We start from the raw sequence: 14,129 nt of genomic DNA on the forward strand, positions 1-14,129 counted from the left end.
TCCAGTGCAAAGTACAGTGCCCTAGGGATGAGGACACTTGAATTCTAGGGCTGCCTCTGTCAGTGACATAGTGGGCACGGAATTTGGCTTCTTGGGAGCCTCAGTTTCCACATCTGTCGATTGGCCTGGCCCCATAGAACCTTGTGACAATTACATTAAATAAAAAATGGGAAAGTGCTTCGTATGAAGTTGAAAGTACTCCACCAATCACTTTTATTGAGGTCTTATTACTATTAACATAACTATTATTAGACCTGCCTTACCTATTTCCCAGGGGAGTTGTGAGGATTTAATGAGATAATGTGTGGGAAAGTGCTTGAAGAAAAAGAAAGTTCCATACAAATTAATACCCAGAATGTGGGCATCTCTCCTCTCCTCCTGGTCCCACTCCTAGCAGCACCTGTCTTTGGCTGTTACAACAGCACACCTGAAGTGTGTCCAGCCTTGGAAAGGACTCGGGAGACGTCCATCTGTGTGGGATGCTAGGTTCGGTGAGTCTCCCAGTCCTCTACTATCCATCCCAGTACCTTCCTTTGTCACTCTTCTCTGGGTTCTTGCCAGTTCCTTTTTTAAAATGTGGATGACTCCCTTGACTCTCTTGATTTTAAAAGGGTCGCCAATAGCCAATGCCTCTGGGCAGAAGAAAATCTAAATTCCTAGACACTCGTGACATCCCTGTTGGAATTTTAAACAGTAGAATTGTCCACTTAAAATCAAATCAATAGAATTTTAATTTACATCAACGCCACTCTCACTCTGTCTCCCTTAACTTCTTCCCATGACCTCTTTTCACCTCTCGCCTACCCATGCTCCAATCAAATGTACTATTTTCTTTTACTGAATTACATTCAAACATTAGATGCAGTCCCATATGAGCATGTCTTACTCTCATAACTGCAATTTCTCTATTTCCTTATTTTTAAGTGGACAATTTGATGGTTGCCTTATTATGTTGATGTTTTACATTTTCATTTTTTTTAACTTAAAAAATTGCATGATTTTTTTTCTCAGGAAAAAAAACCCCAGTTCTATTTGAGTCAACCCTCCATCAGAAAATGGGATTTTTTTTCAAGAGGATCACAAAGGATTATAGAAAGAAGAATCAGGCTGATACCACAATGTTAGAGTCAATAGTCACATCTTTCAGGATGAGGTTAACAAAGCTGTACCATCATTTACAATCTCTTTAACAATTTCATCTTGCTTACTAATTTTTTTCTTATACTCTTGTTCAAATATTTGAGTGGCTGTGCTTGTCAATGGAACATGAAACAAGATTCACATTAGAAACATGTAATTTTGCCTCTAGGTTACATTGGAAATAATGCTGACAATGGAGTAGAGAGACCTGGGAATCCCAACTGCATTGCCTCCTATCTAAACAACACTAGACAAGTCCCTCATTCTCCTTAGACCACATTTTCCTCAGCAGGAAATGAGAAGATGGGACTAAAAAGCTTCTGAAGTTCTTTTCAGCTTTAGATCTATCCTTCTATAATAAAATATTCAAGAATCACAATATGCTGCAAGTGATGTTGGATTGAGGGGACATTTTATACTTTAAATAGATCTTAAATATATCAACTGAATTCATCTGAGTCATGGTATAATAGACCATTCAAAGATATTTAACTAGTCAGGGTCATTGGACTGGCTAAATAGTTTTCAACTAAATCTGCATTGCCTGTGGTTCATGACCATATATGTCCCTAGAGAAAAACGAGCTAGATAATGTAGGATGGGTAGGGGAAGGTGGTCTTTTCATTGCCTATTTCAGCACTTTGTAATTAATTAATATGGTACCCTCAAGTGACCTCTATTTTCATCAAAGTGACTCTTTCAGGCTTCATGCAGGCTGGAAAACCTTAATTTCTTTTACAACTAATAGTGGAACTATTTACAAGGTACTCTCTGAATATAACCCCAGGGCCATCACAAACATTTACAGCTGAGTACTATTTTAACAAACTATATTTTAATTAGTCAATTGTACTCCCATTGGACCCCTGTTATTGGCTCGTGGTTTTTAGTTAATTGGTTTACTTTCGAAGCCAATCAGAGAGCCACACGTCAATAAAGTACCTCTCTACTATCACTTTACTGCGCCAACATCCGATAAAATCAGTACTCTTAAAGACTGTCAGCTGGTGCAATATAAAACTCATTATTAAATGCAAAACACTATGTTTATGCATTATCACAACAGCTAAATTTAAATTCACAAAAGCTGGCAGAGGAAATCTTGTATGACATTGTCAGGGGCTTAATGCTTACATTTTCTGTCTTTTGCAAACGCGATATTGGATTATTGGTATTCTGCACCAAAATGCCACAATCTTTAAAGAAAAAACAAACCAAAAAGAAATGACACCGGATAAACAACTCTGCGTTGTCTCTATCGACACATTAGTTGCCTCTCCTGGTATAGCTTATTAAGTGCATATTCTGTAAGGGGGACATTAAATGCACACACAGTTTCAGGAACCCAGATCCAAAGCAGCCAGACAGAGGAAAAAAACCAGAGTGAAGACAACAGTGTTAAGGGTGATGAAGAAGTTGGTTTGGACCTGTCAGTGCCCAGTTAGATACCAATTTCCCTGCTTCTCTCATGCTGATAACTACAGAGAACAACACTGTGCCTTCCAATTTCACTTAGAGTTTGGGTCAAGAAATTTAAATCGATAAAGAAAAATGAACCTTTTTAGATCCTTGGTGGACAACTTCATAGGTTCTCTCCTATTCTGAGATGGATATCTTCAGTATTCTACTATAGGGCAAAAAAATGGCAGAGCCAGAGATGTAGAATTCCTGCCTAGTGGTTCTCAAAGGAATGCCTATGATCCTCTGCCCCCCTAACTCCCTATTCTCCCAAGGAATTTTCCATCACCTTGTTTTTTAAATGGGCTTAACATCCAGAATCTGTATTTCCCAAAATATATTTAAGGTTCATCAGTTAAAATGGCAATACTATGAAAAACAAAAGCATAAAACAGTATAGGAGGACCTCTGGGTTCCATTAACACTGGAGAACTATTTCCAACACGTTCCTGTTTCTTTCTGTGTCCCATTCCACTTTTCACTCTAGTGACCAGGAGATTAGGAAGTACCAAATCCATCCTTCTCTCATTCTCCTAAATCTTGTCTCCTTCTATACCCCATCCCTTTATTCTCAATAAAACCTGGTGGACTATAAAGTGCCAGACAGGTACCTGTATGTACAGTACTAGAACATACTTATTATGTGCCCATGGGCTCCTCTTCGGTCACTTCTGGAAATTGGGCCTTTTGGCCTTTCACATAATAGGTCTTTCTGTCTTTCTGAACAGTGCCCTTGGCAATTCACAGAAAAGTTTCCCCGTGGTGATTTGTGGAGGCTACAAATGTCCCCATTTGGCTGAGGAGTTAGCCTCCTGTTTCCTCATTAACCTTTGAAGAGTATAACTTTCAAGGAAGAGGATGGTACATAACTAGATTTCTGTTTAAATACCTCCTGGTGTGCAATAAGGATGGAAAAAAGAGGCTTCTGCATTAGTGCTGAACCCCAAATTCTTCTCGGAAGCTGGTCTGAGTTGGCGGCAGACGGTGTTCAGTCATGGGCAAACCCCTAAGTTCCAAACCCCCATTCCCCTGAGAACTGCTTGTAAGTAAGTGAGGGGGGCCACAAATCTTTCAAGAGACTGTTTGAAGATGTTTTATGGCTTGTAGGGTTACAAGGCTCTAGCTGAACAAATGGAAAAATTAGTCTACCCTAAAATATCCAAGGCAAGTAATTTTCCGTCACCTTATTTTTCAAATGTACTTAACATCTAGAATCTGTGCTTCCCAAAATATAGATAAGGGTCGTCAGTTAAAATGGCAATGCTGAGATAAAAATCTGCTGTTTTAACAATCACCCATAAAATAATGCAGGAGGTCCTTTGGGTTCCATTGGGAGTGGGGAACTATTTCCAACAACACCTGCCTTTAGTATCTTTGAGTTTAACTAGCTTGAACCATTCTATAAGTGGGCTCTTTTACCCTTTGACCTCTCTGGTTCACCATAAGATGTCTGTTCAGTCCCGAGAAATTTCTCAAGGTCCCCAGACTAGTTTCTTTATGTAGTTGGACTGACCAGGGATTATGGAATTACATATGTTCATAAACTATAAAGAACTGAATGATTCCCCCCCACAAAAAAAGACTTTTTTACTCTGACCTCCCCTCAAAGGGATGTTAAGGCAAGTTAAGTGAAGCACTGTTTAAACACCCAATAGTGGCTGATAGCCTGGCTTGTAACCTCAAGGCTGATTGGGCCCTTTATTGCTGTTCTACCTGAACCACCTATCAATCCTGGGCTTCTGATTTCTGAGGGCATGCTGCTGCCCATTACCAAGTGTCTAATTTTCTTATGTGAGGTTTAAAACCAAGGACTCAAGGGGAGCCTGTGACTCTCACATCACATGGAACTTAAAATAAAAACCAGACCTATCATTTTAGATGCAAATGAGAATCAAAAGAATCCCAGGGTCTAATGGTGTTTCATTTGGGGGAAGAGGAGGCAAGAACGGCACATGGATCTGCTGAAGATTATAACATTCGCACTGTACCTTTGGGCAGGTTAATTGCTTCTCAACCCATGAACATGAGTCATGAAATTCCTACCCCGAGGTAAAAAATTGATAAATGTAGCCAGAGAGCGAAAGGAAGATCTGAAGGGCAAGCAAATGTGAAAGCAGATCCTGCCTTTCATTATGTAGATCTCCCCATGCCCCCAAAACAAAGCCAGCATCACCCCCAAATTCCTTAAACATACCCTTGTATGTGAGCCCATACCCAGATGGACCAGAGCTAGGGACGAATAAAAAAAGGGGGAAAGAAAAGGAAAGGGGAAGGATAAAGGGAAAGGTGAGGCAGAAAATAACATACATAAAAAGGTGGTTAAGAAGAAAAGAAAACTAAAAAGGGAAATAAACTAGAAAAGGAATACTGGCAAATGATGGCAAAAGAGAAGAATCACGACATTCAAATAAATTCAGTTAATATTCCTTGTCAGCTAGTGCTTTTTGTTTTGTCCTCTATACATTTTCAAATCTCGGGAAAGCTTTGCTTTGTTATTAAGAATGACTTGCTCTTACTATTAAAGTAAATACTTATGTTAGCACAGTTAAATGATTTTTTAAAAATGTATCCATCCCACACTCCAGGAGCTGCAAGTCCAGCTTTTTATCCCTTATTATATATCTATGTATTTTAATTACAAATGAGGCTTGTTTGGGGCTTTGTTTTATTTAGTGAATGCTGATATTTCCGTGTGTGTGTGTGTGTGCGTGTGCTTCCCCCTTCTCTCTCTTCCCTGAGTTACAGCATAATCTCGGGTTCTCATTTTATAGCTAAGCCACAAAGTCATGTTTGATAATCGGTTTAGGGCAAAGAGATGGTAAGAAAAAAACAAGAGTTAAAAATGAAAAAAGATTTCCCCAAAGGATGTCCTTTCCCAGATCTAGCCTCGGAAGCTAAGGATCCCGACTATTTAAAGAAGACTGATCCATAGCCTCGGCAACGATCCCCTCAGTGTGCCCCCAATTAGGCCTCGGAAGCTTTATCTGGTAAGGAACTTGGTGCGCCTAGGTGAAATCTCGCCAAAAAACTATCTGAAAATGAACACAAACACCAAGGATTTAAGCAAGGGTTGCCTTCGGCGTGGGCTAGAAATTGAAGCTACCCTGGCAAAGAGGGCTGTTATTTGGGGGTTCTATCAGACTCCAGTCGCTTCCACACACACACACGACCTTTCTCAATTGTACTTTTGTGCACAGCTTTAGCTAGGACTGTGAGTGCACAATTTAGTTTGGAGTTTATGAGTTCATATTTTATAATTAACGTTGCCAACAGGGGAGTTTGATTAATGCCGAGCAGTGGATTTTGAGCAACGCTCCATACAAATTGCCAAATTTAGCAATAAAATAAATTGGTTATGTGAACATAATTAGTAGGATGTCTGCTTAAAATTCTAAGCTGAATGTGAATAATTCCGAATCATCTGAGCCACAAATCCATTATTTGCAAAGGGGGAGGGGGACAGAGGGAGAGGCCGACCAAGGACCGCATTTGTGTTTTATTTCGCCCTCCACCACAATGCTGTTCTTTCACCACCAACTCAAACATAATGAAACTTCCGAACTGGGCTGCGACAATATTTTTGAGCAACACAGAAGCACACGGGGAAAAAAGGAAATGTAATAAAGATAAGAAATGCTAAACTGCGAATTTTCATTGCAAATGTAAAATCTATAAACAAATTTCCAACAAACACAGCGTTACATTTTTTGACGTGCTGAACATAAAACTCCAGCCCACGATCACATGGGGATGCTCTTACAGTACCTTATTGTCCCCCTGTATTTCTCCAAGTCTCTGCTGAAGTTCTTTAATTTCTTCTCCCAGATGTTTATTTCGGTCCCGAGAATCACTCAATAGTTGTGCAAGATTAGCCTGGAAGTATCAGCGCATTATGAAACACAATTGGAAAGAAAGGAGTGAATAAGCTCAAGGATTTATTACTTTTATGGATGTGGGCATCGAAAAACAGCAGAACTATACAAACACCATTAGAATAAATGCACATAGGAGAACCCAGAGGTAGAGAAGCCCAGCAAAAAAATAAATAAATAAAAAGCAAGAAAGCTACCAACACTGCAGATAGAAAAGCAATGTGGAACTGTAGGGCTTTATTTTTTTAACAAATGAATAATCTGGAGTAAATGGGGAAATTATATTCATTTACTAAAAGGATTCAAAATTATTTGATCTCATAGGTTGAATGAGAGAGAATAACTTAGTATCAGTATTTGGACCAAGAAGTTTGGAAGTCACACCCCCCCCAGTCTAATATTATTTCAGATAATATTTATTATTATTGGAAATAAGTAGTTCTAGTATCATTTAAATATATATCTTGACACAAACCTTTTTTTTTTTTAACTCAAGAAATTATCATCACAGTTCTAGTGGCGAATATTGGAACTACGAGAAGAATAAGGTGAAGGGACCATCCAGAGCTAACATGGATCTGTTCATTCTGCGGTTTGGCTTCCTTGCCCGTCACTCTCTCTTTCCCCTGTTGCTAGAATAATCTTCCTCAAACACTGGCTTCATTATACCACTCCTGCCTCAAGATCCTACAATGGCTCCCTATTGATAGCAGATCAAATCTAAATGGTTCGGGCTAGCATTCAGTGCCCCAGGAACCTGGGCTTGTCACGGCGTTGTTGAATGCTTTTTACAATGATTTGGATAGCAGCTATTTTTACCAATATAACTGGATCATTACTCCTACTCTTTCTCAAGGCTAGATGTTCTTTTCATAATACTGCCACATGCTTATAGCTTAATGGTCCCCTTAGGAATACTAGATGATAGATTGAGAGTTAGCAGGCACCTTACAGGTCCAGGAGTTCTTCACTTGGGGGTTAGCAAACCCATGGAGTCTGTGAATAGGTTTGGGGGACCCATGAACTTGGAGGGGAAATAAATACATCTTTATCTTCACTAATGTCTAGCTGAAATTTAGCATTTCCTTCAGTTATTTAAAGGCATTATTCAGAAAAGGGGACACACACACACACAGAGAGAGACAGAGAGAGAGAGAGTTAAAAATCCCTCATCTAACCCAGCTGCCTTCTTTTACAGATAAGGAACTTAAAACCCAGAGATGTTAGAATTATTCATGCAAGGACTCTATGTCAGTGAGTGACAGAGCCAGAATGTAAACCCTCAATCTAGTGCTTTTTCCATTATAGCCCCTTTGTTGTGCTTGCTCGTTCCACCGGCCCTGGTTAGAATTTCCACCTCCTCTCCACCAACCAAAACTCAATACTCCCTTTAAGACCCAGCTCAAGGTTTTTCCCTTCTGAGAAACCTTCTCTAACTGCTTTATGCACTGTACAATTTTGCTTCTAAGTAACTGTTCTGTAATCATTTCTCTCTGCTGTCCCCCAAAAGACTATCAGTTCCTTGAAAATAGAAGCCATAGCATCCTTCTTTAGCAGCCCTTCACCATGTCCTGTGCTGTGTTTACAGAAAGCGAGGGAATGAATGGATGATTAGGAAGACCAGAGTATCTAAAATGGAACCAGTCAGCCCAGGCTCCACTCTTAAGAAGCTCCATTTCAAAAGCTTTCCCCAGACAAATACTCACGCCAGACACTAAGAATACCACCCTTCTGAGGAGAGAACAAAAGCAAGAGGCCGAGATTGAAACTAATGGTCACAGGTCTCAGGAGGGACCCGGAATAGTAAAGTGCCGACATTTAAAGTCTGAATACAGTGGATAATAATGCCTGTGTCCTACCTATTTGTGAAGATTACTTGCTCAATGAACAGAGCACTATTGAGTTCTTTGGAATACAAAGTATTTTTAAAGGGCAGACAGAAATTGCCATCCACTTTTTATGTATAATATTTTCAATTAACTATTATTAAATAGGATCTCATTTTTTCAGTCCCATTTTAGCAAAGGGTTATGATACTAATAACTAGACTCAAATCATTTTGGTGAGTCTCATGAGGTAGAAAGAAGAATGGTGGGAGCATGAGGAGGATTAACCCTCTTCTGCAGGTGGGAAAATAAGAAAGATGAGACAGAAGGGGGCCAGTCAACTGACTATTGAAAAGTTGCTTCGGAAGCTGTTGCCCTTTGCCTGAAAGACAACTGAACTGATTATTCTGAGCACAAATTTGACAGTGACTCTTAGACGTGGTTCTTTAAACACTTCTACAATCCATTTGGTATATGGTTGAATGCCTTTAAGAATCGGTCATCTTCTCCTTCTGTGCTTCTCTCCCTTTTCTGTTGATCAAACGTTAAAGGAGAAAAAACACTACAATAATAACCTCTGGTCCTCTTCCTCAAATGCTTACCTGGACTCCTGACTTTGGCTTAGCATTCGGTGGGCCTCATTACCCCTCTCCTAGATGATCATGATAGGTTCCTAACTAGTGCTCCTGTCTCTAATTTCTCCTTACTCCAACCCATACTTCACAGAGCTCCCAAAGTCATCTTTCTGGAGCAGTTTTGAAGATCCCACTCTCTGCTCAAAAATCTCCAGGGATTGCCCGTTATCTGGAGAATAAAATATCACCTGTTCAGGGTAGAATTTATGATCTTCCACAACCAGGCTTCCAACTTCCCTTTCAAGCCTTAAATTATTGCCATTTGTGGATTGATGTTCCAGTTTGTCTGGTCTACTCACTGTCACCCTGAACAGGCTGCCCTCTCCTCTGGTATGACTTTTCTCCTTATGTGTACCTGTTGCTATCTGTCTTCCTTTAGGACCCAGCTTGGGTATCATCTCCTCCAGGAAGCCTCTTTCTATCCCATAATCTAGAAGCAATTTCTTCCTTCTGAGATTTGCCCAGAGTTCTTTGTTTGGGTCCCTCTCTTTTGCCTGAACCATTCTCAATCTTATGTTACACTGAGTTATTTACACCCTCAAATTCTCTCCCTCTTCCTATTAAAATTTCAATCCTTGAGGACAATGTGTAAGTTAACAGATAGATAGATAGACAGATAGATAAATGAATGATGGATAGATGGATGGATGGGTAGATAGACAGATAGATGGATGGATGGGTGGACAGATGGGTGATTGGATGGATAGATAGACAGATAGATGGACAGACAGATGGATGGACAAGCAGACAGACGGACAGATAGATAGTCAGTCTCTAGCACTAGCTATGTTTCCCATGTTGAAGTGATGTCTGTTGAAGAATCAATGGTTGATACTATAGACTGATTGGACTTTTGTATGACTATGTGGGATCATAAGTGTCACATGCTGTCACATACCATTTATTACAAAGGTTTGGATCTCCCACCCCACTTCACTTTATGCTACCCTACTATTCACTAGCAATGTCTTGTCAGTCCCTTGCTAATTTGCCTACCCAAAATTCCATGGAAGTGCTCTTAAAAGAGTGAGAAAACAGGAGAAGTGAGAGATTTACTTATGTAGGGTTTCACTTCGGCCTCATTCCTCCTCTCCCTCCTGGCCCTCAGCCCCCTTGAGCACAATTATCAAGAGTCCAGTGTATTTGCCTTTCCCTCCAAAGAACTCCCAAACATTTTCCTGACATTAGCTCACTGATCCTCAAACTATTCCTGTGAGGCAAAGCAGCAGCAAGCATAATCCCTTCTTAACAGATGGAGAGACAGGCAAAGAGATGGAGCAATTTACCCAGAGGTGAGACTAGGAACAGAGGCACAATCTGGGATGGCGGGGCTCACGCCTAGGCGAGGAACGGGCGGCCGCAGCCCTTGAGTGCAAGGGATTTGCCACCTGCATCCGAGCCCAGAGAATCTCATCATCACCATCTTGAGGAGATGCTGCAAAATTCAGCTTCCTGGTCAGGGCCTTGCCCTGAATCCTAGAAGGAGAGGCATGGAAAGCTGCTTTCAGGCTAGACCTTCCCAGCCTTGTAAACAGGGATGGCCAGACCCCTGAGCAGTGGGAGCAGAAGCTCTTATTTCCCTTCCCCGGGTAATTGGAAATAACTCAATTAGACCGTCTGGGTATCTCGATACAACGGTGATAGAAGCACCATGGAAATGCATCAAGAGATGGTTCGTCTGTGAGATGGAACACAAGTCCAAGCTGGTAGCAGGGTGGAGCCCTAGCGATGTCATTGTTGCCTCTGATCTGCTCTGGCTGCTTGTTGGAAAAGCATCCACTGAAAATCCATCAAGATGGCAAGAACAATGGTCAGCTCCCATCACCTGGCAAAAGTTGGGGAAGCTCACGAGTGAAAGCTCTAAAACTGCCCCCATGGAGGGCGTGGGATGGAGAGAGAACTTTTGCAGGTGAATTTGTGGTTTTCTAGCCATGTGAAGCAGGGGGTGGAAAGAGCAGGTTTGGGGACTAGGGAATTCTGGGTGGAAATTCTCAGTCTGCTACTGAAAAGCCTCAGACTTTCTCCCCATAAAATTAGACAACTGCCGTGGATGACCCGTCCGATCTGTGAGCCTACGAACCATCCACAAGGTTAGTTGTTTGTCAAAGTCAAGTCCTTTCCTTCCACTCCTTCTACCACCTTGACTCCAAAGCAACGACTGGAAAGTGGAAAAGAAGTATCGTGATGTGGTGCTTAATTCCTTGACATACACCTCAGGGCGAAAAAAAGGAGCACATTTCAAAGTGCTCAAAATAGAGGAGAAAAGTTCACACAATTCTTTTGACCAAAAATAACAACCATGACTCACATGCATCCACCATAATAATCTATCACGCTCACACGCAGTGCCTGCTTATAATTTATCAGCTATGCAGAGCACTTTGTCTCCGTGTTATTGAGAAGGTCTCTGTGACCATCAGTCCAAAATAGCAGCGTTCTCTAAGAGAAATGTCAGCAATGAAGGGGCAGGCCGGCTACCGCTGGGAAGGATTTCATGGGGAAATGAGACAAAAATCAAGAGATTAATTCCTCCCAGTCTCTGGAGGAGCAGGGAGCACAAATATTATATCAAGGAAAGATGTGGGGGGGGGAATTAAAACCTATTTAAAATATTCAGATCCAGGGTCGACATTAAGATTTGACATTTTAGCCCCAACAGTAGTGGAATATTGACAGACAAAAAGAGAAAAAGAAAACTCTCACAATAAGAGTTTTCTTTTTTTTTTCTTTTATAACTAGTGTCAGTCAGGGGATAGGAAAAGGAATAAAAATAATAGCTAATATTTATATAGCATTTACTATGTATTAAGTGCTTTATAATTATTATTTCATTTGGTCCTCCCCACAACTCTGGCAGGTTAGTATTATCTGCATTTTATACATGAGGAAACCGAGTCAAACAGAGTTAAACTGGTCCAGGGTCACACAGCTATTGTCTGAAGTTGGATCTGAACTCAGGTCTTCTTGATTTCAGTTGTATGGCTGTGCCAAGAAGAAACATGGAGGGGGGGGCAGGGAGAAAGGGAGGAACTTAGGGTAACATAGAAAAAGCCCTGGAACTGTGGCCAGGAAAACTTAGGTTCTGATAAATCACATGGCCTCGCTTAAACTCAGTTTCTTTATCAATAAAATGGGCAAAATAATTTTGTAGTCCTTGCTTCCTAGGGTTGTTGATGAAAATCAAATACATATATATGTGTGTGTGGGTATACACACACACACACACCCCCACACATATATATATACACAGAGCTGTAAAAATCTTAGAATCTACATACCATATGTATATATCTCTGCAAAAACTTTTAATATCTATATAATATATATAAACTTTAAAAATCTAGAAATGATATGCATATATATCTGAATTTTTAAATCTATATAATATATACATATATATTTCAATATATCCATCTGTATATCTAAAAATCTGTAGTATATATATAAAAATCTTAAAATCTATATAATATATGAATATATATGCAAAAAAACTTTAAATCCATATACTATACACATATATAAGCCTTAAAAATCTGTATAATATATGCATGTATAGCTGAATCTTAAAATCCATGTAATATATACTTATATCTGGAAAAATCTCAGAAACTATATATTTGCATATATCTGTAAAAATCATAAATCTGTACAATATATTTAAAAATATACTTAAAAATCTGTGCTATATCTATAAAATCTTAAAATCTATGTAATGTATCTCTGTAAAAATCTTGAAATCTGTATAATGTATATATACACCTATCTATCTGTAAAAATCTTTAAATCAGTATATCTAAAAACCTATTTGTTTTATAAATCTTAAAATCTATACATCATATATTTATATGATATACATTATCTATCTATAAAAATCTTAAAATCTATATGATATATAACTGTAAAAAATCTTAAAATAGACCCTGAAGTCAGGAGGACCTAAGTTCAAATGTGGCCTCAGACACGTAACACTTCCTATCTGTGTGATTCTGGGCAATTCATTTAATCCCAACTGCCTCAGCAAAATTTTCTTTTTAATCTATATATTATATATATGTAGAAATCTTAAAATCTGTTTATAAATCTGTCTAAATATCTACATATTTATAAAAATCTTAAAATCTATATATTATATCTACAAAAATCTTAAAATTTCTATTATACATATACATAACTGTTAAAATTTATAATAATTCCATAAAAATCTTAAAATTGGTATAATATATAAAATATATCTGTAAAAATCTTAAAATCTATATTATATATTTTATAAACATGTATAACTGTTAAAATTTATATAATTATCCATAAAAATCTTAAAATCTATATTATATAGAGAGATTTTATAAAATCTTAAAATACTAGATAAATATCATCTACTATTCTGATCTCCCCCACAAGGAGGGGACTCCTCAGACACCCGTCATTCTTTGTCACTTTGCTGGAATTATAAGAGCTCCCTTTCCCAAACCGGGCCACAGAGTGGAAACTTTTTCCACATGGGAATTTCTCCCACCAAGGACTGGCAGTGGTTGTGAAGGGGCACAGAAAGAGCAGTTCAGATCACTCCAGAAGCTGTCAACAAGAAGGCTAATGAGTGTCAGTCACAGTGGGTGGCAGGTGTCCTCCTACCTGTGCATTAACACCTCTCAAAATTCCATGGATAGAGGTTCCAGAATTCTGTTTCCTCATATTCAGGTACAGACTCTGGGAAATTGATTTCATGAGAGGGGCTCCCAAAACAACAACAACAATCAAGTGAATCCTCAAACAAATAAAACTTGCTCGCTGACCACTCGCTAAACAATATATAGGAATATAACAACTGTAACAATCGTCATTCTGTGCTGCTGCTTTAAGTTATCCAGATATCAATATCACTTCAGTATAAATAAGTTTCTAGATATCTATCTATCATGAGAACCAGCTCTCCCCCCTCAAAAAAAAAAGTTCAAGTTGGAAAAAAATTCACTATAAAATAACATCTCTCTTCTCTGACATAAAAATGACAGTGTATTGTGTATATGTTTATATGGGAGTGAGGGAAGGGAAATTGGTGAGAAGGGACATGGACAGATAAAAAGAACCAGAACTAGGGTAAGGTAATCAGAGATTTGTCCTAGGCTGCTGACATTTAGAAAGGGTTGGCTGCACTAGACCTGCTTCAGCAGGTATAAACAACAGATCTTTGCAGCGAGGTG

General features: G+C 39.2%; 1 protein-coding gene across 4 annotated transcripts in view; it reads right to left on the minus strand.

The window, feature by feature from the left end:
- Positions 1-14,129, minus strand: part of CCDC149 (coiled-coil domain containing 149) — a 128,958-nt gene that overhangs the window by 58,156 nt on the left and 56,673 nt on the right. For 3 of the 4 annotated variants that reach the window (XM_031943150.1, XM_031943148.1, XM_031943149.1), the window contains exon 4: positions 6,364-6,471. The exons of the other annotated variant lie outside the window; for it this stretch is intronic. In XM_031943150.1, coding sequence (XP_031799010.1) covers positions 6,364-6,471 — 108 coding nt within the window. The remainder of the gene's footprint in view (positions 1-6,363; positions 6,472-14,129) is intronic. 4 annotated transcript variants of the gene reach the window in all.

Source organism: Sarcophilus harrisii, chromosome 6, assembly GCF_902635505.1.
Source record: "Sarcophilus harrisii chromosome 6, mSarHar1.11, whole genome shotgun sequence".
NCBI lineage: Eukaryota > Metazoa > Chordata > Mammalia > Dasyuromorphia > Dasyuridae > Sarcophilus > Sarcophilus harrisii.